Genomic DNA, 26,367 nt, shown 5'->3' with positions numbered 1-26,367 from the left:
CCTTTCCCCCCTCCAGGTGTATTTATCACGATGGGCTAACTGACCTGCCTTTTTATTATCGCCTATCATCCCTCACTGGTGGCCCACCAGCGTATACCGTTAGCACAGGCGGTGTTACCATTCCATTATCATCTATTAAAAAAAATTACAATTACAACCATGTCATTAAAATACTTTTGATGATTTTTTATTTGATTTTAATTATTGTATAATAAATTATTGTTTCTCAAAAAAAAAACCTGACTTTAACTGTGACAAAACCAATTAATTAAAAAAAAATTTAATAACGTTTTGATAAAATTTTCATTTTTTTTTCACTATGCATTTATGTATATTGTTGTTTGTGTGCTGTAAGTAATGCTAATAAATTATCTATCTATCTATCTATAAAATGGTTACAGAAGCCATAATTAGGTGACTTCGAAAAAGCGAATCTAATTTTCTTGGGGTCTTTCATTTTAAGGTAGGGTATTGCGCTTTTTAAAGTAGGCCATTGCCCCCTCAATGGCCCCCCCAGCACCTCTTGCTACATCAAATTTTTTTGTTTTCATTACATACATCATTGGATTTTTTTTAATCTAAAAAGATACGCTTGCAGATTGGTCCCAAAAAAATTATTAAAATCGATTTAGTAGTTTAGATTTTTAAATCAAAATAAATGATTATGCCGCAACTGAAGTCGTTCTTTTTTCTGCGGAACACAATTTGAAATTATTTTGCTCCTTTGACAACAAGAATTCTGTGCAAATTAAAAATGAAGTTAACCTCTTATCATTAGAACAAAAAAACCAACTGAATTTTAACATACGATTCCTAAAAGAATCTTATAACGAACCTACTCTGTAATTGCAACGTGATGTAAGATAAAGAATAAAAGCATCTATTAATGTCAAAGATAAAGTAAATTATAACCGTACAAAACAAAGAACAACTGTTAACTTTTTAATTATATTTGCTATAGTAATGAGTTATTTCTTTTTATGTTGAAGACTAATTAAAAATAATTATCAATAGGTAGATATAAATGCATTCATTTGCAAAATTCGGGTACGTTTCAATCTTAGAATTTTTTTTTTTATAACACAGGAAGCAAACGAACGTGCGGCTCACTTGTTAGATAGATGGATAATGGAATATAAAAAAGGGTTAACTTTTAGTCAGCCAAACATTATTTAGCTAACATATATTTTATTTTTAAATAAAACAAAAACGCTTTTTTGCAGTGTTGCAAGTAATTAGATTAAAAATCTTTTATATTTTTATGTTAAAATTGAGAACTATTTTTATTGGTATAATATAAAAACATACAAATGTACGAATTGCTTACAAAAGTATAATATACATCTATTAATTAAAATTAAATGGGCGGCCATTTTTAATTGTTTAAAAATGAAAACATATTTTATCTCTTTATTTAGATAGAAATCAAAGCCAAGATAAGCATCATTACTTATCATAATGGAGTGTTAATTTTGTTCTTTTAAATATATTCGTAAGAATTTTGCACTGTTTTTATTTTTCAATTTAACTTTACAGTATATTTTTCCCCATATACTGAGTAATATATGAAAATTATGGTAACTTTTTAATCTATGCTATCTATACGTGACTATTCACGCAGCATAGATAAAAAAGTTGATCTATTTCACTAAAATGCTTCACTAAGCACTTGTATGGAGGTACTCTATCTATATAATCTATGTTTTCAATAAAAAAAATGTAGAATTTTTTTTTAATAGCATTATGCTGTTATACATATTTATTATGTTTATAACACAGTTTTCAGTTATTTTCTGATTTATATAATGGGGGAAAAGATTTTTAAAGGGAAGAGTAATTTCCCATTACTAGCAAGCCCTATCAGTTGAACTTCCACACGGACTCCTCTGGAAGCCATTGTAATTCCTATAGAATTTTTCACGATTAGCCAAATGACCTGGCTCCATCAGTTGTGAGGGGGGAGGGGGAGGAGTTGTTAGTAACAGGCATCCTGACCTCCCTGGAAACCATTGTGATTAATTTTTGATGAATTTGTCACTAAAGGCCAGCAGGCCTACTTTCATCTTCACCTATCATTGCTTAATGCCCTGTAAGCATATTCCGATAGCGTAACCGGGGTTGCCATTCCATTAACATCCATTAAAAGATCTGACCTAATCCTCCATAAATGCTCCGCCATTATATGCCGTTTGCACTATAATCAACTATTGAGCATTTGTCACTGAGTCCATTGAGTTTAACTTAAGAACAAGGAATTACATAGAAGGAGTGATAAAATTGACAATTCATAGCAGGCTAGTGTATAGAAAATGTTATACGGCCGTATAACCCTACCAAATTCAGATACAACCTGCTTGCATACTTTCTACGTAAACTGTGTCGTATATATAATCTAGTAATGTAAAATTTGTCATTGATAAATAATTCACATATTGTCTATACACTAGCCTGCTATGAATTGAGAAAAATAGCAACTGATGGTGTATCTTTCGTACTCCTTTCACTAATTACATTTGCATAAGAAGAAAGGAGATAACCATATGATTAACAGTTTTTATTTTATCATTCCTTCTATGTAATTCCTTGTTCTTAGAGTTTAACATATCTTTTTTTTTCATACATTAACAATATTTAGTCACATAATTTTTCAAAATTGATATAATACAGACTTGTCATTACGACATTTAAGTGTAGTGCGTTCTAATTATGGTAACCATGAGATATCCCATTACAGGATGCAGTGCGGTACAATTAATTTAAATGCAGTGTATTTATCAATTTGTATTGTTTGTGGAGATTGTATTATTGTTGTACGTCCGTTTGTAATTCTATTTTATGTATTTAATGACGTAACGTATCTGTATGATAAACAAAATGTCACTTTATTTGCATTATGCTAGTTAGGAAAGAAAAGAACACTGCTAAACATAGTGCTAGTAGTTGCCACGCTTGGCAAGCGAGTTAGTAATCACAGTTAGGCTTTAGGTGATGTTTTAAGAAGAATACTGCTGTCCAACCCTCGACCATTTGGGGGGAAAGGGATTGTTAGCAATGGAGTTTGACAGCCCCATTGCTAGCAATATGCCTTATTAGGTCGACCTCCACGTGGTTCCCCCTGGAAACCATCGTGAACAATTCTTGTTGAATTCGTCACGATGGGCTAACTGACCTATTTCATCCTCACCTATCATCCTTCACTGTTGCCCCGCCGGTGGATACCGATAACGCGGGCGGGGTTACCATTCCATTATCATCCATTAAAAAAAACCCCTCGACCATTAAATCCTCTTAGCTTTTTTTTTTATTATTTAAGAGCTTTTACCTTCTCCAGGTATATCAGTCCTATTGTACCCTGAACTGATTGCCGGAACCATACGACATTCATGTAATATTTGACAAGGCTATATTTTTTTTAAGATGTAGTAAAGATATATTAAAGGCGAAACAGTATACAGGGTACAGAGGAATAACATCTGAGTCCTCAGGAATGGCAACGCAAGGGGGGGGGGGGAAGATGGGCGAAACAGTATACTCTGTTATGTCCATGGTACTGCTCATGTCTATAGGCGACGGTTACCACTTTCCATCAGGTGGGCCGTAAGCTTGTTTGCCATTATAAGTTGTATAAAAACAAAAACCATTTGATTATAATCTCAACTACTGTCTAAGTAAAAAGGTAGCTTCTACTTATTACGCTATTCGTATTAATTATTTATTTATGTGTAAACATTATTAAAAAAAAATGAATAACCATTTTGTTACACTATGGCACTCGCATAAAGGAAAAGAAAGGAAATTGTGGTTTTATATATTTTGCTTTTTGCTTTTTGTTTTTTGTTTTGTTGCTTTTTTTATATTTTCGTTCTTTTATCTCTTTTATTGTGTATTATGTGTATGTATTGTGTTTGTATTGTAATTTGTGTGCTGTATGTAATGTAAATAAATTATCGATTTATCTATTAACTATGGATCTATTAACATAAATGGATATCGACACAATATTGCCGAAATTAATCTTTAATATCGACCGGACTTAGTATTTCGTTTATTTCCGCTATCATAAGTATGCACAGTGCAGGTAGTCACTGACAGCAACCAACATTTGACGCTGAGGAATGACCAGTATTGACCTTCTTCATCAGATAGCAATACCTTGTTGTTATTAAGTGGGCACAAATACTGTAACATTCTTTTTATACAATTTACAATGGCAAGCTGACGGCCCACCTGATGGAAAGTGGTAACCGTCGCCTATAGACATAAGCAGTACCATGGACATAACAGTACACACGCATACTGTTTTCGCCCATAATAGCCCCCATGCGTTGCCATTCTTGAGGACTCAGGTGTTATTCCTCCATACCCAGTAAATTCACGCCATATCCCACCCTTCAAACCGAAACACAGCCATGCAAACACAACTGCTTCACAGTTGAAACACGAATGGGACAGAGGTACCCAAGCAATCGACTTTTGTACAAAGTCTCCTTCTGGTGATAACATACGATTGATCATAGATAAAGATAAATTATAGATTTTTACAACTGGTTTTAACCTTTATAAAATGTTTATGGTATTAGCGGAATTAAAAAATATAATATTAGTATTATTATTTTTAATTCTACTATCATCTGGTAGTTTTAGTAACTTATAAAGTATTTGAATTTTAAAACAAAGAAACACTTACCCATCAGAGCCAACAGATGTCTCCTTTGCTGTTATCCCATTAAAATGCACCCTGACCTCCATCTCGCCATCAACAAGATTGTCTTTCATCACAAAATTCACTATTTCTTTATTCAAATGTCGTCTTAAATATTTAATGTCACTCAATAATTGTCTGTCACTATTATCCAAAGAACGGTTTAAATTTGGCAGCATGTGCGTATGACGATGCCTCAATTTTAAACGTTCGAGATTTAAACTATTGTCTATGGGTTTGAAATTTGAATTATTCGGTTTTGGAATACTGTGTGTGGCCAGGTCTTCGCTCGATTCTCCCTCGTCACAATTGGTAGAGCCCAACAAAAGGAGCATAAGTAATGGGATTCGATACATTTTGCCCCACGATATCAGTCTGGAAAAGCTTGACTTTTTCTTCGCTTTTGGCGATTTAATTTCCATATCTTATCTGCAAAGAAAAGAAAATAATGGTTAAGTAATAAAATTAAGTAATAAAAAGTGATTTCTGGTAGGGTCAGTTTATGTGATCTGGGTGTTCAGGGCTGTGCGTTCAGATATCTTTACCAGATCGCTCTGAGATACATCGAGATAGAGCCGGAGTACACTATCATTACTAGAGGGAGACTTTGTACAAAAGTCGTTTGCTTGTGCACCTCTGTCCTATTCGTGTTTCTACCGTGAAGCAGTTGTGTTTGCATGGCTGTGTTTCGGTTTGAAAAGTGGGATATGGCGTGAATTTACAGGGTACAGAGGTATAACACCTGAGTCCTTAGGAATGGCAACGCATGGGGGGTATTATGGGCGAAATAGTGTACTCTGTTATGCCCATGGCAGTTGCGTAACAATAAAACGGGCCCCGACCCAAAAGGGCACCGGCTCAAGAGGCCGCGAGCTCAGATTTTTTTGCATTGTATCTGAGTATTTTATTTTACGTGAAAAGTTTTTTTTTATTGATAGGGCCCCATCAAAAGAATTTGCCACAGGCCCCAAATGGTATAGTTACGCCACTGGCCCACGGTACTGCTCACGTCTATAGGCGACGGTTACCACTTTCCATCAGGTGGACCGTCAGCTTGTTTGCCATTCTATGTCGTATAAAAAAAAATCACCATGGTTTCCAGGGGGAACCACTAGGAAGGCCATCTGATTCACCATTCCATTTTCAACCATTAAAAAGTCCTTTTGCTAGCAATATAGGGTATATTGCTAGGCAATATGACTGTTAGAACTCATTACTGACAATCCTTTTCTCCCGCTAACAATAGGGTTGTTAAGCCCAAGTACTAAGAAACCCTTCCCCCCCCCCCTCCTTTAAAATCGATTATTTATTTTTTGAAATCAAAATAATTGGTTTTATCACAAGTTAAGTAAGTTTTTTTTTTATAAGACAATCTTTAATTATTAAATATGTCAATAAAAAGGAATGTTGCGTTGGTTTGGTCATTTGGAGAGGATGGATGAAAGAAGAATTACGAAAGAGATTTATCGAGCAAGAATGAATGGAGATGTCGGTAGGGGCCGCCCTAGACGGACGTATGTCGACCGAATAGGCGACGTGCTGAAGAAGGGCCAAATTAAAAGTACCCGTAACCGGCGAGCGTGTATGACAAGATTGATGAATGTGGAAGAAGCGAAAGAGGTTTGTTTGAATCGAAGCATTTGGCGTTTCATTGTTTCTGCCTACCTTAATGGGAGACAGGCGTGACAGATATGTATGTATGTATGTATGTATATGTCAATAAAACAAGAGTCAGATATTTATTTCCTGTGAAATGCTCGTACATGTGCATACAGTAACCCGATCTCGCTTGTAACCCGAGAGGTTTGTTTAGAAATTATCAGCTTATGATATGCTTATATATATAAGTATTATTATTAAGTACTTGTGTAATATAATCTTAGACAATTTTTTTTATACTACTTAGAATGGCAAACAAGCTGACGGCCCACCTGTTGTAAGGTGGTAACCGTCGCCTATAGACATGAGCAGTGCCATGGACATAACAGAGTATACTGTTTCTCCCATGATACCCCCCATGCGTTGCCATTCCTGAGGACTCAGGTGTTATTCCTCTGTACCCTGTAAATTCACTGCCATATCCCACATTTTAAACCGAAACACAGCCATGCAAACACAACTGCTTCACGGTTGAAACACGAATGGGACAGAGGTACCCAAGCAAACGACTTTTGTACAAAGTCTCCCTCTGGTAAAATATTTTGTTGTGACCCTTTTTAAAGTTCACTGCTAATTCCTAACAGTGATAGGAATTTTTAGATATTCTTTATAGTAATTTTTTTTATCTCAAACATGCTTGGAAATGTGAGCATTATTTTGACAATCTTCTTAGAGATAAATCAAAATTGCCGTACTGGCCAGATACATGCGGGCAGCGGCCGGCAAAAGTTGTATGAAAATCCATATCTGTCGTGTTTTGCGGCCAGATAAATTACTATCTAAACTCATATCTGTCCTGTAATTTAAAAATAGAATGACATTTTACTTCGAAACATGGCTACCAAGGAGGTAACTAATAAAAGGTTTTATTTAAATTTCGAACTGGTTTGCAAATAGAAAGCTGTTTATTGAAAAAAAAAAACAAAGGAACATTATAGCGCGCGAAAAATTATTATTGTTCGTTATTCGTCATTGAACTTAAAAAGTAAAATTGTGTTTTTTGATTTCCGCGCATTGTTTGAGAAAAGTACTATACAAGCCTTGGCCACAACTAGGCATTGATGGACTCACGTATGTGTGCCTCGCCTACACCTCGGCCCACATTTGCACGTTCGTCCATCAATGCCTCAGTTGCTGGCCGGTGCAGTAATGTACTATTTATTATCTCATCAGAATAAACAATTCACTAAGTTCGTGCCAAATTAAAGCGAATATCGATTATTTAAACCGATTCTAGGGCTAATCACACGTGCGATATTTGTAGCGTAGTTGGATTCAGTACACAAGTCCGTGCCATAAATTGGGCAAAGGTCGATTCCTCAAACGGACTCTAAGGCTCTTCACACATGTGACAATTTTAGTATCGCAACTAATGATAGTAGGTAGGTACAAACAATCGGGTCAACCTCCACGCAGTTCATTTTGGAAACCGTTGTGATTAATTTTTGTGGGATTCGTCACGACGGGTTAAATGATCCGCTTTAATTCTCATCCATCATTTCCCACTAGTGCCTCATCAGAGTATATCGATAGTACAAGCGGTATTACTGTTCCATAGTCATCCATTACAAAAGCGTATTTCTTAGACTCTTTACAAAATGGGCCTTTTTTATTAAAGCTACTTTTTTCATTTAAGAGTTTCCTCTTGTTCGTGCAACTAATTCATGCATTTTCTTCCAGCCAGCTCTATTTTTTTATTTATTTTGAAATAAATAAATAAGAAATTAGGCATGGGGTAGAGCTGGCTTTGTTGTTGTCTGTTGTTGAACCCAAGTTGTCTAAACAATTTGGGTCCAACTTTGTTAGTAAATGCACTTAAAAACTACGAGTATGTTAATACTTAATTACTAATAATGATCTAGTTCTCTCAGAGAGTATTCGCACGAGAGGACTATCTGTTAATAATAGTTGGTACAGATAATCAGAGATCAATTATGTAAACTGATTCTAAGCTGCTATATACATTTCACATTTTTAGCGTCGGCTTTTTACGACAACATTAAATTATTAATCTGTCATCAGATGATTATCAAATCAGTCGTTAACTTTCCACTGTTGAATAGAGGCTTCCCCCATAAAGGAGGGTGATGCCAGTAGATACCACACTTGAAGGCGGGTTTTTTTTAATGGATGATAATGGAATAGTAACCCCACCCGCGCTATTGGTATACACCAGCGGGGCACCAGTGAAGGATGAGAGGTGAGGATGGAGCAGGTCAGTTATCCCATCATGGTGAATTCAACAAGAATTGTTCACGATGGTTTCCAGGGGGAACCGCGTGGAGGTCGACTTAACAAAAACCTAGCAATGGGGCTGTCAGAGTCCATTGCTAACAATCCCTTTCCCCCCTGACAGGCCGATCGGCAACCGCATTTAAGCTTTCGTTTATATTTCCTAAATCATTAAGTTCCCTTAGTCGCCTCTTATGACACCCACAGGAAGGGAAGGGATGACTCATTATATGCCGGGACCACACGGCAACTTTACTTTGAAAATTCAATATCAAATTAAATCGCTATTCGCTTTAAAGTGGTCAACTGTTGCGCGATGTGCGATGCACCTAACACGTCATATTGGACTTCCGCTTCATGTTATCACACATTTATAAAGTAATCTAATCGAACATTCCAGTTATCTACGAATCTGCACCGTCAAATAAACAGTTACAATGGTTGCATAACAAAACCAACAAGGGATTACGGTCGGCAGAGAAATGTTACCGGATAACTGGCAAGCATTAACTCACCGTCGCATGTTTTATTTTATCACCCGACTTAAAAAGAAGGAGATTGGATTTATTTATTTATTTACAAATTGCTCACCACACTTACGGTATCCCAAAACGTGAAGTGAGCTATAGATTTATTTTATAACCTTAAAATTTGTTATATTACCAGCCCTTATATTTTTTAAAACAGATAGATATATAATTTATTTACATTACTCACAGCACACAAATAACAATGTATATATAGATACACGAGCAAAAGAAAAAATAATAATAAAATAATAAAAAAAAGGTAACATAATTTTAGTTTTTATTTTAGTTTCTGTCTTGCACCACTACTGCCCACTCCCTACTTCCTATGCCACTGTGTTAGGTTGACTGGAAGAAATCTCTTTTAGAGATCGGTTCGCCATTGCTAACATTGTTATTATTTGTTGCTATTACTGTATGTTTCCGCAGCGCACGCGACATTTTATAGCCCTTTTTTTACACCTTAAGTTACATTACTAAAGTTTTAGTAAGGATCCCTAATCTTTTCTAGCAATAAATTTAGCCTATATTACTCAGGGAGAATGTAGCATTCTAATGGTGAAAGAATTTTGGAAATCGCCAAAGTAGTTTTTGAGTTTATTTTTTACAAACACACAAAAATACAAATCTCTCCTCTTTATAAGATTACAATGTACATTATATTTATTTATATATATATTTTATTTCGTGCGTATGCCACAGTAACACAAAATGGCCGCAACTCAGTTTATTGTTTTGCCCTCAAAAGAGCACAACACTAGTATTCAGAATCTATATAGATCTTTCATGTATAGACGTGGTCTAGGTATAATTTTATTACAGTAGTAAAATAGTAAGATTGATAAATAAAGTCCGACATATTGTGATTAACTTCTGCCCATGGTTTTGCTCGCGTGGTGTCGTAACTTATTTTTAAATTGAAATTTTCATATACATTGAAATCGGTTTCATAGACATTTTATTAAAGTCGGCTCAGTTGTTTAGTTTTTATATTAAAATAAGTGTTTTTTTTTTTTAAATTCTGAATAACAAAATTTGTGACAATTAAAGTTGAAGTTGGTTTTTTTTAAACCATTCTTATTTTGAATTTTAAGGGCTTTTACCTCCTTCAGGTATATCGGCGCTATTGTACCCTGAACTGATTTCTCTGATACATATGTTTAATCTACTTTCCCTAGATTGTACACTCTTAAATTATTTGTAAGCCGCTTAAAAATTTGAATTCAGAATAAGTATATTATTCTATAATTTAAATTGAACTTTTAAAAATGGAATACAATAGTCATAAAACATTATATACAGTTACTTGAAATCAACAATTTATTCAAATAAATTGATAAAGTTGAACGTACTGTAATGCCGACCGTACTGTTAGTACGTATGTACCCACCAACACGCGCGTGACTCACTAGCACTTAGCACCTGGCGTTGACCGCGTTATCATTTCGAACTGTAAATGTTTATAAATCATTCTGTGTGTGCGAACAATTTATATTCGGAATTCGCGAATTTTCCGATTGGACATCGTTAGTTTTTTTTTTTTTTTATACTAGATTGAAGATGTCTTTTCTACCAGCTTCAAAAAGAGATACTCAATTCGTTTGGTTTTTTTTTTGTTTGTTACCATCATAACTCTATCAGTTGTGAACCGATTTGAATAACTCTTTTTTTTTTTTATCTGAAATGCTATACTTACAGATCGGTTCTATGGAAATTTTATCAAAATCGAAATAAAAATTTAGTTTTTAAACCAAAATCACGGGTTTTGTCATAATTTAAATAGGTTTTTTTTTTTGTGGGCCACAAATTCTTTAATTATACATGTTTTTTTGGAATGGTGACGATGAAAGTAGGTCAGTTCGTCCATCGTGAAGAATTAAAAAAGGACTAAACACGATGGTTTCCAAGAGGAACCGCGTGGAGGTCGACCTCATAAGGTGTTTTGTTAGCAATGGGTTCTTAGAACTCTTTCCCGCCAAGCAGTTGTGTTCGGTTTGAAGGGTGGGATATGGCAGTAAATTTAAAAGGTATGGAGGAATAACACCTGAGTCCTCAGGAATGGCAACGCACGGGGGGTATCATGGGTGAAATAGTATACTCTGTCATGTCCATGCTACTGCTCATGTCTATAGGCGACGGTTACCACTTTACATCAGGTGGGCCGTCAGCTTGTTTGCCATTCTAAGTTGTAGAAAAAAACACATTAGCTTTAAGAACACTGTTACTAATAAATATAAATATACTAAAAAGTTTCAAATAAATATTATAATTATTTAATATTATCTAAACTTTTTTATCTATGGAGTTAAAAAAAATTTGATGAGTCATGTACCTATTGCAAAATGCCGTATTTTTTTTTCTTTTGCACAGAGCAAAATTAATATATATTCAACTACGTGGTAGCAAATCTTTTTGTTTTACAAAAACTAATATTATTGGCAGTGCCAATACCTAGCGATAAGACCGCATTTTTTAACCGACTTAAAAAAGGAAGTTATGAATTTAGTTGTTTTTTTTTAGTGATTTTTATGGAACGTATTCTTTAAACGTCCGTGCGGTCCCGGCATAGAATAGGCCACCACTTCCTTTCCTGTGGGTGTCGTAAGAGGCGACTAAAGGAACTTAATGGGAGATGGATAGGCAGCAGCATCTCTCTTAAGACATAACGTCCCTCTTAAAACCTAACTGCGGTTGCCAACCCGCTTGCCAAGCGTGGCAACTACTGGCAAAACTCATCTTTTGGAAAAGGCTTATGTTCGGCAGTGGGCAATTAATGGTTGTAATAATGATTTTTTTGCACGAACACATTTAGAGCTTGAACCAATAAATCTATGCTACAAGTCACACTTGACCACTTGATTATTCTTAAGAACGCCAGCACTTTTAAATTTTTCAAATATATTTTGAGCTAGCGGCCTGTCCCGGCGTCGCACGGGTGGACATTTTTACATTTTAAAAAGTGGCCATTAAGACTGCACACGCGACGGAAGCTTAAAAATTTTGTAACTTCTCCCGTTTTCCCAACATTTCCCTTCACTGCTCTGCTCCTATTGATCGTAGCGTGATGAAAAGTATACCTGCCCAGGAGTATGAAGAATAATTGTACCAAGTTTCGTTAAAATCCATCGAAGAGTTTTTGTTTCTATAACTAACATACAGACAGACAGACAAAAATTTTACTGATTGCATTTTTGGCATCAGTATCGATCCCTAATCACCCGCTGATAGTTATTTTGGAAATATATTTCATGTACAGAATTGACCTCTCTACAGATTTATTATAAGTATAGATAATGCTTAAAATTAGGTCAGCAATGTGTTTTAAGACCAATCTAGTTTATTTATTTATTCTCTATTCACCATAATAACTTCATCACATTCTATCGTGTTTTATAAAATATTTCATAGATAAATGTGGAGGAAGCGAAAGAGGTTTGTTTGAATCGAAGCATTTGGCGTGCCATTATTCCCGCCTATTCTAATGGGAGATAGGCGTGACGGATATGTATTTTCTCAAACATGCTTGGAAATGTGAGCATTATTTTGACAATCTTCTTCGAGATAAATCAAAATTGCCGTACTGGCCAGATACATGCGGACAGCGGCCGGCAAAAGTTGTATGAAAATCCATATCTGTCGTGTGTTGCGGCCAGATAAATTACTATGTAAACTCATATCTGTCCTGTAATTTAAAAATGGAATGACCTTTTACTTCGAAACATGGCTACCAAGGAGGTAACTAATAAAAGGTTTTATTTAAATTTCGAACTGGCTTCCAAATAGAAAACTATTTATTGAAAAAAAAAAACAAAGAAACATTATGGCGCGTGAAAAATTATTATTGTTTGTTATTCGTCATTGAACTTAAAAAGTAAAATTGTGTTTTTGATTTCCGCGCATTGTTTGAGAAAAGTACTATACAAGCCTTGGCCACAAGTAGGCATTGATGGACTCACGTATGTGTGCCTCGGCTACGCCTCGGCCCATATTTGCACGTTCGTCCATCAATGCCTCAGTTGCTGGCCGCTGCAGTAATGTACTATTATTTATTTATTTATAGGATCACCAACATAAGATACAGCGAAACATTTCAATACAAGCTAGTATTAAAATGAAACTTAAGGATTTTTATTTGAGCAAGTTGTCATTTTCTTAAACTGTTTATTTGTCTGGTTAGCATACTTATATATTACTTCAAATATCTAAAAAAAATATAACTTTGTGTTTTATGTATTTTGTTATATGTAATTTATATATTTTGTTTTTGTTTTTTTTTTGTTTTGTTTCTTTTTTACTTTCATTCTTTTATCTCTTTTACTGTGTATTATGTGTATGTGTTTTTTGTAACCCCGCCTGCACTAACGGGCTACGCTGGCGGAGCACCAGTGAAGGGTGATAGATGAGAATGAAAACAGGCCAGTTAGCCCATCATGATGAATTCATCAAGAATTAACCATGATAGTTTCCAGGGGGAACCGCGAGGAGGTCGATCTGTTTGGGTATATTGCTAGCAATGGGATTCTCAGTCTCCAATACTAACAATCTCTTTCGCCCCAATTACATTGTATTCAAGTTGCATGAAGTATGTAAGTATTTGCATGCCTACGTCGTATAATGCAATGAAATAGGTGTCAAACTTAATACCACGTGACCTATGATAACGATTTTAACTGTTTAAATGCAAATAAACTCATTTCATTCCATTTCAGCTGTCAAGTATCCATTTTTGAACACAGACCCTCTTTAGACCTGTTGGGGGATTTCAGCAGTAGTTACATCGTTGGCAAATGGGTTAACAGCCGCAGTTAGGCTTTAAGTAAAAAGTTAAAGTAAAGATTTTAAAACTACTAAACCGATTCTATGGGACCAAGGACATATTTAAATAAATATGTTCTTTCAGATAAAAAAAAAAGGATTTTCCAAATCAGTTCGCGAACACGCGTTCGGTGAAGTTGTAAATCTGCGGCCAACAGCACAACAGTTAAAAAAAAAACAGTTTACAAATGACGAAATTAAGAGGTAACAAAAAAAAAATGCAATTGACTTGAAAACGTCCTTCTTTTTGAAGTCTGTTAAGAATATGAATATCAAAAATGTTTCTTCCCTAGCGTTACTTCGTTTTTAAGCTAAATTACGGCTGTTATATTAATACTTCAGTTAAGATGTTGATCTTTTGGGATATATGGATGCCTTTGATTCTTATAACATTTGGTATTTTTTACGTAGCCTAAAATTTTGGAGCGGCGACGAAGTAATCGTTACATAATTTAAGAGTCGTCACTGACCTTACATTGATGAAACTGGAAAACGAGAATGTACAACTACCTAAAAGTATCAATATGAATAATATGTGTTGTAAAAAAAAAAAAGAATATTTATAGTGTAGTATAACTATTTATTACATGCCTCTATCCAAAATATCAGTATCGACAGTATTAGAAAAGAATTAGCTACTTAATAGTTTGATTAACTGGTTGCATAAATTTCATATATACGTTATTTTTATTCGAAGTGACGTGGGCCAATGAGCATTATTATATTACTAGTAGTGTAAAAAGAGAATAGAGCCGTAGGTATTATTCTTAATCTGTGACTTTCAGTGTAAGATTATAGACACATCATTTAATATTACTAATCTATGTTAAGACTTAGAGAACCACAGATGAAGGATAGCATCTACGGTCCTTAGAGACTTAGATACGGATATTGTAAAGCAGTTTGTAACTCAACGCTTACTGGTTAAAGACCTTTGTCTACAAAGTTATCTATTATATTCATAAATAAAATAAACGGTTCCTTATTTGGTCGTGCAACTGATTAATACATTGACCCCTGTAATTAGTGCGTAATTTATTAGAATAAAACACATTGTGTTGTAAGGTGTACGCTGGCCCTGTTCCACTTCGCTCGTCGATTTAGTTGAATGAAACTAAATTAGTACGACACTAATTTAGCTTTTAAAAAAATTACAATAACTACTAGAACTGGGGGGAAAGGGATTGTTAGTAATGGAGACTAAAAATCCCATTGCTAGCAATATACCCAACCAGGTCGACCTCCTCGCGGTTCCCCCTGGAAACTATCATGGTTAATTCCTGATGAATTCATCATGATGGGCTAACTGGCCTGTTTTCATTCTCATCGATCACTCTTCACTGGTGCTCCGCCAGCGTATCCCGTTAGCATAGGCGGGGTTACCATTCCATTTTCACCATACAAAAATGTAGTATGGAGTATAGCTTTGTATGGATGTGAGACGTGGACATTAACTCAGAAGGAAATGGATAAACTTAGTCTTTGAAATGCGGTGCTGGAGAAGGATGGAGAAAATTAGCTGGAGGGATCGAATTAATAATGAGGAGGTTCTACTTAGAGTTAAGGAAAAGAGACAAATTATAGGAACTGTTGAGGACAGAAGGGAACGAATGTTGGGACACTTGATACGACACGACGAACTTATGAACATTATAATAGACGGTAAGATAGAAGGAAGGAGTGGAAGAGGGAGACCAAGGCAAAGTTACATCAGGCAGATCATGGAAGGAGTTGGTGTCGTGTCGTAACAAGAGGTGAAGAGACTCGCTGCAAATCGTAGTGAGTGGCAAGAGCTTCACCGACAAGAGCGCAACTCTTAAATAGGATAGATAGACTAGAACTGTACTACGTATATATACTCGTAGATATATAGCTACAGTATCTATATATTGGTCCAATAACAAACACATTAAAAAGTCTGTTATCGAAAAAATAATATTGGATAACAGACTTTAACATATTCGAAAACAGATATCCGACCGGTATGGGCGATATCGAAATGGGTTCTTTTTCTTTTTTTTTATACAACTTAGAATGGCAAACAAGCTGACGGCCCACCTAATGGAAAGTGGTAACCATCGCCTATAAACATGAGCAGTACCATTGATATAACAGAGTATACTGTTTCGCTCATGATACCCCCCATGCGTTGCCATTCCTGAGGACTCAGGTGTTATTCCTCTGTACCCAGTAAATTCACGCCATATCCCACCCTTTAAACAGAAACACAGCCATGCAAACACAACTGCTTCACGGTTGAAACACGAATGGGATAGAGGTACCCAAGCAAACGACTTTTGTACAAAGTCTCCCTCTGGTAAATGACCTATTTTCCGCCATCAATATGCAGAGAGTCCCAATATATACATATCAGATTGGTATTCCTATTACCCATGCCTAATGACCATAGACATAAACAGCAATGTGGTTACCATAGAACATACTGAAATGGCCACGATATATAGATACTTATTAAAGCTAATTTACAATACTGATTTCATCATATCAGCCTTTAACTGTCCACTGCTGAACATAAAGCTCCACAAGAATAGACAAATGAAATACGAAAACAAATGTACACTTGAAAAATAAATTAAAACAGGCAATAATGAAGGAACAAATGAACAGTGTAGACAAATGTATTTCAAAAGAAATGTAAACGTGTAATAGACAAAATGGACAAACGAATTAAAAGATAAATGTATTTAAAACAAATGAATCTTATGAAAACATAGAAATATGTAACAGACAAATAGTAGACAAATGTATTAGAGAGACCAAAGTAAAAAAGACAAATTAAAAAAGCACGTCTAATGTATAAAAATAAAGAAATAAATGGAAAAATAGACAAATGAAATAAAATAATATGAATAAGAACATGTGCAAATGTAATAGTAGGGAATTATTTATGAACCTGTATGCCATAATGCACGCAAATAAAATAAAGTAGTGGAGATGGTGTCGTACAAACACCAAACAACGAAGTTGGAATACAACGGAAATAGGCATGAAATAGCACTGAAATGATAAATAATAGGCATGCACAGAACATTAAGAAAGATGGTGGATGAGAGAGATGAATGCGAGAAGTAAGGAACGATAGCTCTGCCAAAACTTTAGAAAACCAATCTGGAACTTAATATCCGGACCTACGAAAGCTCCACTACGGGGAGCTATAAAGAAAGAAAAAAAAGGAACATAAACCTCCCCCTTGGAGAATTTGCCAGTAATTGCCACGGCAATCCCCAAGGGCAAGTAGGAGTCGGATTGGCAACCTCAGTTAGGCTTTGGAAATGTTTTAAAAGGGACGCTGCTGTCTATCCCTCGCTTTCCCTTAATCCCTAAATATCTGAAGTTTCAAATTTGATACCGGAGTTATAAATCGCATTGGGCGTCTACAATCGATTTTATTTTAATATTTGGCTGTTTACATGTTACCAAACGTTTTTTCAAAATAAATATATAAAAATATCGTTTTGATTTTTTTTTTACTATTTTTACCCATTAGTAAACACAGTAAAGGGTACACTTGTATATTTTTTAATTTGATTTAAAAAAGTAGGCTTTTAAGGGTTAATCGTCTCTTACGAGACCCACGGGAAAGGAAGGGAGGCCTATTCTACTCGTATACCGGGACCACACAGCGAAAATGCTGATTTATATATCATTATATACTATTTATTATAATGTAATTGTGCAGAATATTAACACACTACTTGCCTATTTGAACTCTCTTCACCTGGGACGACATGGTTTGTGCTGAAAAACAGCGTTGCAGCGCTTCAAACGCTGCGGCGATATGCTGAGCACAGACCTATTTCACAAAACATTGCAACACGCACACGCACACGTGTACACGCTTGTATTTATTGCTTTTTTTTTTAATACATATTTAGTTTTTTTTATTTATGCGACTTTTTTAATGAATGATAATGGAATGGTAACCCAACCTGCGTTAACGGTATACACTGGCGGGGCACCAGTGAGGGATGATAGGTGAGGACGAAAAGGTAGGTCAATTAGTCCATTGCGTCTAATTCAACGATAAATTAGTTACGACAGTTTCCAGGGGGAACCGCGTGGAGGTCGATCCGATAGGATATATTGATAGCAATAGGGACTGACCTCCCCATTACTAACCCAATTTATGCGACTAACACATAGTCGTATAGTTCTATGAATAAATCATTACTTTCTTTTAATTAATCTTTCTTTCTATGCGAGCGAAGCCGGCGCGGATCATTAGTATTAAATACACTTGATCACATGATTATTATTAACAGGTAAGTCATGGCTGTCGTCAGTAATTAAATTATTGAAAAGCAATTAACCGACAAAGACAAATATAATGGATTGAGTGACAGAGGGCTCTCTGTGCACTCGCCGGCAGGGGTAAAAAGGTAGAAAATCCGTCCGTTTTCAGCGAATCCTAAAAGATCGACTCAAATTCGACAGAATTTTTAAATTCCGACTAAATTCAAATTATCTTTATTTAAATAGACTTAATTATAAGCACTGCGGGGAAAGGGATTGTTAGTAATGGGGTCAAATAGTCCCATTACTAGCAATATATCCTGTCAGGTCGACCTACACGTGGTTCCCCCTGGAAATCATGGTGAACAATTCTTGTTGAATTCGTCACGGTGGGCTAACTGACCTGCTTCATCCTCACCTATCATCCTTCACTGGTGCCCCACCGGTGTATACCGATAGCGCGGGTGGGGTTACCATTCCCTTATCACCCATTAAAAAAAAATTAGCACTTTTAAATCGTTATTTTTTTAATCTACTGCCAATTTCGGAAACTTGTTAGCTGTTGTGAAGAGTCCGCAAGGAACTCAACAGTTGCTCTTTTAAATCTCTGTTAACATTATTTATTTATTCATTAGTACATATATGTGTACATGGCGGACTTAATGCTAAAAGCATTCTCTCCCAGTCAACCATAGGGAACTGTCAGAATACTCGAATGCGGTACTAGTAATTATTGATATACATACATACTAAAACTACATATATAAACGAATAAATATATATATAAATAACAAATATACTTACACATATATGACATATACTATATATTATACACGAAATTGAGAATAATATAAAGCATTATGTATTATTTGTTTAAATGTATTATGTCCAAAATAACATGGTCGTTAAAAGCCCGCGCATGATCCACTAACACCATGCACGTTTGTCATTCAAATAATCGTTTAGTGTGTAATATAATAGATTTTGTTCAATAAGTGTTATTAATAACAGTTTCAAATTTAATAATTAACTAATTCTGCCTCCGATAAAATTGTTTATAACTACTCTTCTCCATCCAAAGGTTGCCTGGAAGAGATCGCTCTTAGCGATAAGGTCTCCCATTGTTTTCTCATTGTGATTATTGCAATTAAAATTAAAAAAAAATCAGATCGATTTTTTATAAATTTGAATTTGGAACTATTTCTTTTGATATATAAATCTACATATTATGTTCGTATTGGTTACAAATTAATATACATTTATTATTTAAAATTACGGCCCTTTTTAATGATTTTTAAAACAAAAACACACATGGATAAAAAAGTTTACCTGTGTTGAAGCATTTGTATGGAGACAATCTATCTATATAATGTAATATTACAAAGATATTTACATCTGTTTGTTTGTTACTTAATCATGTTTAAAATGGCTGAAGAGATTTAAATGAAATTTAACAAATAAGATACTGTTTACAGGTGTAAAACCCAGTAAATATAGCTAGTTTTACCCAAATTAAACAAATCTGTGATCCACCCATGGCCTGTGGCCCCCGGTCGCCACAGACGTTTGTATTACCAATCAGTAATATATATGCGCATAATTATTTGATGTTTCACTTCAATTCTTAAACGACTTCCGAAAGAATTCTTAATTTTTTTTTTAATCGACTTCAAGAAAGGAGGTTACATGTTCGTCTGTATATTTTTTTAGATATTTGGCATCGACTTCAAACACATTTTGTTCTTTAAAATTTGATATCCGTTTATTTTTCGCTTTTTGTTTCATCTTTTTCTATTGTTTAAGTTTTTTTTAAAAAGTTTGTCTATTTACACTTCTTTCTGCAATAAATAGTGTTGGCCCCGTTTTATTTTTGTGGCTAATTCAGATTTAATTTAAACATGCAGATTTTAATAACTAAAAAAAAAGACAATGTATTTTTATGAGTATTAAATAACTTTAAACATTCACAAAGTAACTAAAAGTAGCAGAGGAAGGAAGGAAGGAACGGTATAGACAACAGTCATAAAGAGTACTGCCGACATATTAATTGTCTATGCCACAGATAATGTTAATTATTGTATTAAATTGCATAGGTAATCAATAGTGGCAATCGAAACTGCTAGTTTTTTGTAAAATTTATGTAAAATTTATATGTAAACATGACATTTTACGTCCTAAATTCTAATTTTTAATGCATCTTGTCAACATGACATTTTCTGTTCTAAATTCATATTTTTAATGTCTTGTCAACATGACATATTGCGTTCTAAATTTATATTTTCACTGTATCTTGTAAACAAGACATTTAACGTTCTAAATTTATATTTTCAATGTATTTTGTAGTCATGACATTTTGCGTTCTAAATTCATATTTTCAATGTATTTTGTAAACATGACATTTTACGTTCTAAAATTATATTTTTAACGTGTCTTGTCAACATGACATTCTGCGTTCTAAATTCATATTTTTAACATATCTTGTCAACATGACATATTGCGTTCTAAATTCATATTTTCACTGTATCTTGTAAACAAGACATTTAACGTTCTAAATTCATATTTTTAATGCGTCTTGTCAACATGACATTTTGTGTTCTAAATTCATATTTTTAATGTCTTGTCAACATGACATTTAACGTTCTAAATTCATATTTTTAATGCGTCTTGTCAACATGACATTTTGTGTTCTAAATTCATATTTTTAATGTCTTGTCAACATGACATTTAACGTTCTAAATTCATATTTTTAACGTATCTTGTCAACATGATATTTTGAGTTCTAAATTCAAATATTTTTAATACATCCTGTAAACATGAGATTTTGCGTTCTAAATTCAAATATTTCCAATATATCCTGTAGACATGAAATATTTAGTTCTAAATTCAAATACTTTCAAAGTATTTCGTAAACGTGAGATTTCTAAATTTAAATATTTACCTATTGGCGTCTTAACGGCTCAACCAATCGTCATAAAATTAGGTATATATATATATATATACACACCGTATCCACGTGACTGGAATATATTGATTGACCGAAATAAAAAAAAAAGTAGTTTATGTTCTATGTCTACTTCACTCCAAATACTACGTGTATATCAAATATCATAATTGTTTAAGCGCCAAGTGATAACAAACAGACAAACAAACAGACGCTAATAATATATAGGCGTCAGGAGGTAGATACATAAAGTATCATTTCTGTTTACGATATGACCTAACTATATGTGTATTAAATTTCATTCAAATCCATTCGGCCTTTACCAGAGGGAGACTTTGTACAAAAGTCATTTGCTTGGGCACCTCTGTCCCATTCGTGTTTCTACCGTGAAGCAGTTGTGTTTGCATGGTTGTGTTTCGGTTTGAATGGGATCTGGCAGTGAATTTACAGGGTACAAAGCAATACCACCCGAGTCTTGCTGAGTAAGCGTAAAAAATGTGTTTATTTACGACATCACATTAGAAACCTCTAAAATTATTAGTGTTTCTCTACAATATTATGCATGTATTATATATATAAACCTTCCTCTTGAATCACTCTATCTATTAAAAAAACCGCATCAAAATCCGTTGCGTAGTTTTAAAGATCTAAGCAAACATAGGGACAGACAGACGGGAATCGACTTTGTTTTATACTATGTAGTGAAGGAATGATTAATTTATAAATGACATAAATAAAAACTGTATTGTAAAATAATTTTAAAACCTCTGTTGATAATGTTTTCGACACAATGTACATTGTAATAAAATAAAATAATTGAAACGAAAAAAAATTAATGAATAATACAATTGAATATAAATGGATCGGGTAGGGGGGGGGAGGAGATATTGTTAGTAATGATGACTAAGAGCTCCATTTGCTAGCAATATATTCAACCAGGTCGACCTCCCCGTGGTCCCCCCTGGAAACCATCGTGCTGAATTCCAAGTGTATTCGTCACGATGGGCTAACTGACCTGCCTTTTTTCATTTTCACCTATCATCTCTCACTGATGCTCCGCCAGCGTATACGCATAGCGCAGGCGGGGTTACCATTCCATTATCATCCATTAAAAAAATATAAGTGGATTCAGCAGAAAAAAAAACAATAATAAACTTATAGCTAGATGCAAATATCCAAACAAAATGGTTAAAATTTAAATTCACGTAGAATATAATTACCATAATTTATTTAATAGCGTGAAAATTATTTAGAAGTAAATCTATTTATAGATAGAGAGAGAGAGATCACGCGCGATCTAAACGTGTCTAAACTGGTAACTACAGTTTTTTTATAGAAAAAAAAAAGAAAGTACGCAGTACGCGGTACGATACATCGGTCGTTAGATATTTAATTACTAGCTTTTCCCAACGACTTCGTCGGTGTGACTATGATATGTTCAGTGACCGAGTGTATACCAAGTTTTTTTTTTATGGATGATAATGGATTTTCTTTATAGAACTTAGAATGGCAAACAAGCTGACGGCCCACCTGATGGAAAGTGGTAACCGTCGCCTATAGACATGAGCAGTGCCATGGACATAACAGAGTATACTGTTTCGCCCATGACACTCCCAAGCGTTGCCATTCCTGAGGACTCAGGTGTTATTCCTCTGTACCCTGTAAATTGCCGCCATATCCCACCCTTCAAACCGAAACATAGCCATGCAAATACAACTGCTTTATGGTTGAAACACGAATGGGACAGAGGTGCCGAAGCAAATGACTTTTGTCCAAAGTCTACCTCTGGTAAACTATAATAATAATTAAGTGTACACTGTCGTGGCACCAGTGAGTGATGATAGAAGAGAATGAAAGCAGGTCAGTTGGCCCATCGTGACGAATACAAGAATAAATCACGACGGTTTTGGGAAACCGCGTGGAGGTCAGCCAGACAGGGAATACTGCTGGCTATGACGTTATTTAACCCCGTCACTAACAATCCCTTTCCCCTACAGGTGTCCATTGGAAGTACAAATGTAAAATCTTTAAATTTGGCATTATTTAGAGAGACTTTCCCATTCGTGTTATATATTTATGCAATATACCTAGACTTTTTGAAAACAGCAGACTGTCTTATGATCGAGTCTGTTAATGGATTGTTTATATTATTATTACGTTTTATTGTAACAAATTATAATTTTCCCGCCAAACAGGTCACGACAATGAAACGAATATAAGCTAATGATATTATTTATTAACTGAGGGAGAGTTTGTACAAAAGTCGTTTGCTTGGTGTCCCATTCGTGTTTCTACCGTGAAGCAGTTGTGTTTGCATGGCTGTTTTTCAGTTTAAAATGTGGGATATGGCAGTGAATTTACAGGGCACAGAGGAATAACACCTGAGTTCTCAGGAATGGCAACGCATGGGGGGTATCATGGGCAAAACAGTATACTCTGTTATGTCCATAATACTGTTCATGTCTATAGGCGACGGTTACCACTTTACATCAGGTGGGCAGTCGGCTTGTTTGCCATTCTAAGTTGTATAGAAAAACTTACATAAAAGTTAATTATGACCACGATTATGGATGGAAACAGTAGAAATCTCTATTTAGTAGTAAATGTAGTCTACCAGTATGTCTACATTCCCACCAGGCGTTAACTGTCCACTGCTCAACATATGCCTCCCTCATAAGGAATGTTTTGCCAGTAGTTGCCACGCTTGGCAACCGCAGTGAGGATTTGTAATTGTGATCTATTTTTGGTAACATAGTGTTTTTATTTTTTTAGAAAAAAAATTTGACAACCACATTAATAGATTCAAACATTTGTTTTAAGGAATGTCATGTTTGTTAATTAACATGCTGTAAAGTTAAGTACCTAATTAAATAGGTAGTTAGTAGGTATTTGGCAAATTCCGTGGTGTAGGGGGAAAGGGATCGTTAGTAACAGCCTTATTGCTGTTAGATTCCCATGTTATTTATTTATTTATTTATTTACACATACACTAAACAAACCTTTCATTTCGGGGGGAAAGGGATTGTTAGTAATGGGGTCTAATGAACCCATTGCTAACAATACACTCTATCAGGTCGACCTCCACGTGGTTCCCCCTGGAAACCATCGTGAACAATTCAAAATTTTGGTAAAAACAATCAAAATTTGATATCCGGGAGAACGCGCCATATAAAAAAAGCCATAAAAAACCGTCTTTTTGCTAGCAATATACCTTGTCAGGTCGACTTACACGAGGTGAACCTAAACGGTCATTATTTTAATTGAATGATAATGGAATGGTAACCCCGCCTGCGCTATCGGTATACGCTGGCGGGGCACCAGTGAGGGATGATAGGTGAGAATGAAAAGGCAGGTCAGTTAGCCTATCGTGATGAATTCACTTGGACTAGAACACGATAGTTCCTAGGGGGAACTAGCGAGGAGGTCGACCTGACAGAGTGTATTACTAGCAATGGGGCTACTAATCCCCATTTTTAACAATCCGTTATCCCTCCAAACCGTCATGATTAATTTTTGAATACGTCATGATGGGCCAACTGACCTGCTTTCATCCTCACATATCTTCCCTCGCTGGTGCCCCGCCAGTGTATACCGGTAGCCGTCCAGCCGGTCCATTGTTATCTATAAAAAAAAACCTCCGTATCGCAGCGGTAGCTTTTTTTTTAATGGATGATAATGGAATGCTAACCCCGCCTGCGCTATCGGTATACACCGGCGGGGCACCAGTGAGAGATGATAGGTGAGGATGTAAGCAGGTCAGTTAGTCCATCGTGATGGATCCCATCTGGAATTCCACATGAAGGTTTCCAGGGGGGGCCACGGGTAGGTCGACCTGGCAGGGTAAATTGCTAATAATGAGATTGGTAGTACGCATTACAAACAACACCCCCCCCCCCCGTGCAGCGGTAGGAGCATTGCTTTGCGTAATAAGGTACCGGGTTCGATTCTAGGTCGGACCAAAGAAACGAGCTTTCCCGCATTGACTCGGATCTAGCTGTGCGTCCAGATATTTGTTGCCTGGTATATCAAATGCAGGATATCTTGGCTTGAGGACTAAGAGATTAATCGGATTGTTGTATCAGCCGGTAACTGTCCACTGCTGGACATAGCCTCCCCCATAAGGGGGGTTTTGCCAGTAGTTGTCAAACTTGGCAGGTGGGTTGGCAACCGCAGTTTGGCGATGATGTTTTAAGAGGGATAGTTCGGTTCCCTTAGTCGCTAATTATGACACCCACGGGAAAGGGAGACCTAGTCTACGTTGGGACCACACGGCTTGATTGATGTGAACGTACTGCACTTTTTTTTTATTATGTACTATCTACTTGGTATATACCTAATTGCTTAATTTTGTAATTTCTTTATAAAAAAAACCGCTAGATATTTTGTAATTAGTGTCAAAAAAGTAAACTTTATTGTTTACAAAATGAAACATTAAAATCGGTTCACAATTTAAGTGAAATGTAGCATACACAAAAACAATAAAAATATTCTTTTAGAAGCCGGTTAAAAAATATACTATTATATATATATGTAAAACTGAGTTCTGCCTATCCCTAAAAGAAAAAGTCGTGAGTATATAAAGAAAAAAATTAAGATAGTGTTTTTTACTCATAATATAAGAGACTTATAATTTGTTTTTAGACTTAATCGAATCCGTAAATATAAATCCATACATACATACAAATATCCGTCACGAACAGCGATTTTACGTTGAACGTGGAAAGCCATACATCTCTAGTAACCGTAACGTAATGAATTCGGCGACTCACCTTAAGTATTCAACTTATAGTAAAAATCCAATTAAACGCACAAATAAAAAAAAAACACAATTCCAAACACAACATACACTATTTCTGTCACAGCATAATGCGTACACGACCGCAGCCCTTAGATGTAATTTAGAAAAAAAAGTTTCGGCCACGCGGTCACGATTCGAAATTCGAATTGCAGAATGCAAAAGTTGTCGGACGAGTGTTGCGCGGATACACGTCACGCTAGCGCGACCACGCGTTCTAGACTGGACTGGACGGGCCGGCTTCGGCTCGCACGATAGCCAGATTAATCACCGATAATTTTTACCTGACTTTGCGGTGTGACGTGTTCAGGTGTGACGTAGTGTGACGTTAGATAACGACTGACGATTGTGAAATGTGAAAATAAATTATTATTTTTTTTATTACCTTTTTTTTTATCTCGAAGTAATAAATAGGTCAATGTCGCAATTGTACCGGTAATCA

At 35.4% G+C, this 26,367-nt stretch overlaps 1 protein-coding gene across 5 annotated transcripts in view; it reads right to left on the bottom strand.

Annotated features, from left to right (window-relative positions):
• Window positions 1-26,164, bottom strand: part of LOC113510121 (uncharacterized) — a 109,186-nt gene extending 83,022 nt beyond the window's left edge. For 3 of the 5 annotated variants that reach the window (XM_026893541.3, XM_031910593.2, XM_026893543.3), the window contains exons 1-2: window positions 25,900-26,164; window positions 4,688-5,131 (exon numbers count right to left, since the gene is read on the bottom strand). In XM_026893541.3, coding sequence (XP_026749342.2) covers window positions 4,688-5,124 — 437 coding nt within the window. In that variant the 5' untranslated portion in view covers window positions 5,125-5,131; window positions 25,900-26,164. Of the gene's footprint in view, window positions 1-4,687; window positions 5,132-24,129; window positions 24,226-24,671; window positions 24,752-25,899 lie in introns of all 5 variants that reach the window. The other 2 variants (XM_052898162.1, XM_052898169.1) reach the window with 2 other exon arrangements.
• Window positions 26,165-26,367: the final 203 nt, after the last annotated feature.

Source organism: Galleria mellonella, unplaced genomic scaffold, assembly GCF_026898425.1.
Source record: "Galleria mellonella isolate WM207_F2 unplaced genomic scaffold, CSIRO_AGI_GalMel_v1 utg121, whole genome shotgun sequence".
Taxonomy (NCBI): Eukaryota; Metazoa; Arthropoda; class Insecta; order Lepidoptera; family Pyralidae; genus Galleria; species Galleria mellonella.
Note: the sequence above shows the minus strand (reverse complement) of the source record. Positions and strands in the feature narration are given on the sequence as shown.